The sequence below is a fragment of the Anarrhichthys ocellatus genome, unplaced genomic scaffold (assembly GCF_004355925.1).
Source record: "Anarrhichthys ocellatus isolate YVR2014 unplaced genomic scaffold, GSC_Weel_1.0 scaffold4315, whole genome shotgun sequence".
Taxonomy (NCBI): domain Eukaryota; kingdom Metazoa; phylum Chordata; class Actinopteri; order Perciformes; family Anarhichadidae; genus Anarrhichthys; species Anarrhichthys ocellatus.
In genome coordinates this window covers 1-4,581 of record NW_022284289.1, presented here as the reverse complement: position 1 = coordinate 4,581, position 4,581 = coordinate 1, and the positions used below count along the sequence as shown (strand labels likewise).

General features: G+C 43.3%; 1 protein-coding gene across 2 annotated transcripts; it reads right to left on the bottom strand.

Annotated features, from left to right (window-relative positions):
• Positions 1-8: 8 nt before the first annotated feature.
• Positions 9-2,992, bottom strand: LOC116379433 (chemokine-like receptor 1). 2 transcript variants are annotated; one of them, XM_031841392.1, is made up of 2 exons: positions 2,958-2,992; positions 9-1,368 (listed from the first exon to the last, which is right to left on the bottom strand). In XM_031841392.1, exons 1-2 carry the CDS (start codon positions 2,965-2,967, stop codon positions 266-268), a joined length of 1,113 nt encoding a protein of 370 aa, XP_031697252.1. In that variant the 5' UTR covers positions 2,968-2,992; the 3' UTR covers positions 9-265. The 2 variants fall into 2 exon arrangements, with proteins under 2 accessions (XP_031697252.1, XP_031697253.1); XM_031841393.1 differs by lacking the exon at positions 2,958-2,992 and adding an exon at positions 2,344-2,777.
• Positions 2,993-4,581: the final 1,589 nt, after the last annotated feature.

The following is a 4,581-nucleotide window of genomic DNA, read 5'->3' as shown; positions in this document are numbered from 1 at the left end:
ACGGGTGCAACATAAGTAACAAGGGAGTCAATGAGGATGTTTTATCAACCATAATTGTAGACACCTGATTGTGAGTATTAGTGGCTGTAATCCAAAATAAACCCACTGAAATCACACATAGCAAATATTTAAACAATTTTTTTTCTATTCACAGATGTACTGACCAAATCAATTCAACATGTTATTTGTAACAAACATGTTTGTGCTCTTTTCTCCCTAAGTTTGATGTGGACACATTAGATTTACACGTCCTGTGATGGCAGTCCTAATCAGTGCTGCCCGTCTCTCTCTCTCTCTCCACAGTGATGCCCACTTTGCTTTCTTCTGAGTTCAAAGAAGTGGATGTGCCTTGCCTCTCCACGGGTGCAGTAGAGTCAGACTTCCGGGTTACCCGAGAAAAGTGTGACGACAAGCTGCGAGAAGACATGAATGACAAGTGGTCCTCTGCCAGGGCACTCTCTAGGACAAAGCATATGGACTGCTTGAGCTTCTTCTGGAATTCATCACACATGAAAACATAGAGAATGGGGTTCAGGCAGCTGTTCAAAAAAGCGAGGCTATGAACCAGAGGACCCCCAATTTGAACAATCTTCCAGAGATCTGGGTTAGTCTGGGCATTTAATTCTATTATATAAATAATGTGTAATGGCAACCAGCAGATGAAGAATGCCACAATGATAGCGAAAGTGATTCGGCGAGATCTCTGTTTCCTGGTCGTCTGCATGCGCCCTGTACGAACACCTATGGCCACATTAGAGACCAATATTACCAGGAAAGGGATGAGGAAGCCCATGACAAAGCGAAACATGTAGAGACTCCAAAATGGTGTGGTTACAAAATAAGAACAGTAAAACTTCTCCTCTATTAACACAAGCTGCCGAAAGGTGGCATCAGGGGTGCTGCAGACCGCAGCAGTCATCCAGATGACAACGCATATGACCTGGGCTTTGCCAACGGTGCGCTTGTTGTGTGCCCACACCACCACCCAGATCGACAGGCAACGGTCCAGACTTATGGCTGTCAGAAGAAAGACACTTGCAAACATGTTGACTAAACTCACAAAGTGGAAGAGCTTGCACATGAATTGTCCAAATTGCCATTGTTGCTCCTGAGAGACAGAAATGATCTTGAAAATCAGGAAGGCTGTAAAGAGGAAGTCAGCCAGAGCCAAGTTGAGAAACCAAACTGAGTTGACTGTTCTCTTCATCCTGCAGCCTGTCACATAGATGACCACACCGTTGCCCAGAGTCCCAGCCATAAATATCACGCAGTAGAGGACCAGGACCACCATTTGCACAGTTTTTTTAACCCCATCTAATCCATCTGGTTGATACGCAGGCGCCGGCGCAGGCACAGTGGTGATGTTATCTATTGAAAAAAAAACATTTGTGAAAATACAGACATTCATGAAAGCCCATTTCCGCCAGCAAAAACAAAACAAAAATTAGGTTACAAAAAAAGAAAATCAATCAATCAAAATGTATTTGTATAGCACATTTTAAAATACAACAAAGGTTGTCCAAAGTGCTGCACATACAGTAGATAAGCAGTCATACAATCAAAGACTGGATTAATAACAGTAAGTGACATTAAAATCAAGACAAACTGACACAAATCACACAAAAGTGCCATGTTAAGGCCAGAGAAAATGAATAGGTTTTTAAACGGCTTTTAAACATTGGTAAGGTGGATGACAACCTAACAATATGAAGGGGCAGGTTGTTCCAGAGCTGGACCGGTTGTCATTTTTGTTTTCGGAACAACTAAAAGCTGTTGGCCGAGAGATCTTAGTGAGCGAGGTGGTGCATATGGCTGCAGCAGGTCAGACAGATAGACTGGGGCGGCGCCATTTAAACATTTAAACACTTAAAAACAAATAACATTTTAAAATTAATTCTGTACTCTACTGGTAGCCAACGAAGGGATTTTAAGGTTGGTGAAATGTGTTCACGTCTGCGAGTACCAGTTAAAAGTCTCGCTGCAGAGTACTGCACCAACTGAAGGCGTGATAGAAATGTTTTGCCGATTACAGCATACAAAGAATTACAGTAGTCCAGTCTGGAGGTGATAAAAGCATGAATAACTTTCTCAGGGTATTTTGAGGATAGAAAGGCTTTGACCAAAAATAACTTTGAATTTTGAATTATGAATTCTTCGGACAAAATTATGAGATAGAAAGTCGAAATTATGAGATACTTTAACACAACAGTCATAGAAGCAGCTCTTTGGCAGGTTAACCTACATTTGACATAGAAATGGATTGTGAGTACATTGAAGACTACTTTAAACGTGGCTTTACAACACATGAAATACTTCACGTGGGATTGTACTCAGCAAACGCACCCTTGAAAGGATTTTAAGCAAGAAGCAGCTCTGGAGTAGAAAGAATAAAACCGATGTGGCTGAGGTGGCCACCTTCATTGAACAGCAACAGGAAACATTTGGTTAGTGTCATGGTTACATGGATGCAGCAAAAGTGTTGGTGCATTTTTTCCGCCAACAAAAAAAACCCATTAACTTTAACTTTGTTTTTGCTAGCGGAAATGGGCTTCCTTAGGCATTCGTATCTTCAACACGATCTGCAATATGCATTGAGAAACAGATCATTGAATTACTTTTAGAACCAGAAAGCGTAAATGATCTGTCTTTATTGACTGTATGCTGGTTGGTAGTTTTTATTATTTTGTGTTAGAATGCTTCCGTCCTGGTACATATTCTATAATAACTCCCACTTTAGTCTTAAGTTGGATAAATTAGTCATATAGTACTTTGTGCTAAATTGCAAGTTAACTTTTAACCCATTGCACTCAATTGCTCTTGTGCCCAGAAAATATTACCTATTAACTAAAAAATATGGTTTATGCATCCTTATTTCAGATCCATTTGGTAAGAAAAGATATACCACCTTTTCTGTTAATGCAATCTAAAAGCAATGCACTTATATGAAAGTATCTTACCAGTCAGCATTTTCCTGGTGCAGCGAGAGTCTGTCTTTATTCTACGTTGATCTCTATCTGGTTCTGCTTTTATTCAATTTCTCTTTGAATACTCCTCCTCAGTTCAAGCAGCAGCCAATGAAACAATACTTATAATGTTGTCATGATCTTGCAAAAAGGCATTAAGGCCAAGGACAGGGAGTGGACAAAATAACAAGAACACCATAGAATGTAATGCAATCCAACAGGACCATATGCAGGACTGCAGGACTGCTTTGAGTCAACGGATTGGCATGTGCTGTGTGGACCACATGGGGAGGACATCAACAGCATGATGGACTGCATCACAGAATACATTCAATTCTGTGAACAAACCACCATTCCATCCCGGACTCTACGCTGCTTCCCTAACAACACGCCATGGATCACCAGTGACCTTAAAGCTTTTCTTAATAAGAAGAAAGCAGCTTTCAGGTCTGGGGACAGGGACAAGCTCAGGAGAGTTCAGCGCGACCTGAAGGTGAAGCTCAGGGAGTGCAGGGACTCTTACAGGAGGAAGCTGGAGGCCAGCAGAACAAGGTGAGGGAGGTGTGGACCGGGATGAAGCAGATAACTGGCTTCAAGATTGGAGGGAGACAACCAGGGGGCAAACGAGCTAAACTGTTTCTTCAATATTAGTTCACAGCCCTCATCTGTCTCCTCCACACACCTCACCTCACAAACACCTCTGCAAACACTTCTCCAGTGCATTCAACACCATCCAACCAGTGCCGCCGAGTGAGAAGCTGCGGGTGGTGGGGGTTAATGCGTCCACCGTCTCCTGGATCACTGACTATCTCACAGGCAGACCACAGTTTGTCCGACTGGGCCGTGTGCTGTCTGATACGGTGGTCAGTGATACTGGAGCCCCACAGGGAACTGTTCTGTCTCCCTTCCTGTTCACCTTGTACACCACTGACTTCCAGTACAACTCAGGGTTATGCCATCTGCAGAAGTTCTCTGATGACTCTGCAGTGGTCGGGTGTATAAGGGACGGACGGGAGGAGGAGTACAGGGCAGTAGTGGATGACTTTGTGGAGTGGACCGGTAGAAATCACCTGCTTCTGAACGTGGCCAAGACCATTGAGATGGTGGTCGACTTCAGGAGGAAGACGATGGCTCCACAACCGCTGAGAGTTCTGGGAGAGGATGTGGACATGGTGGAGGAGTACAAGTTCCTGGGTATCTCCATCGACAACAAACTGAACTGGAAGGCCAACATCAACGCTGTGTACAAGCAGGAGATGAGTCGACTCTTTTTCTTGAGGAAACTCCGATCCTTCAACGTGTGCAGCAAGATGTTGGAGATGTTCTATCAGTCTGTTGTGGCCAGTGCACTGTACTTCAACGTAGTCTGCTGGGGGAGCAGCATTGGAGCCGGAGACACTAACAGACTCAATAAACTGGTTAAAAAGGCCGGCTCCATCATTGGCCCGAGATCGAACCACCAACCTTGTGGTTAATTCAAATTTTTGTCAAGAATGCATAATAGAGGAGTCAGTGCTGTTGTGATATCAGAAGGTTTTATGTTTCAAATTGAGGAACGCATACAAAGTGCTCTTATGTGCACAAGATAGTTAATGAGTAGGAACCATCCCAGTTCATT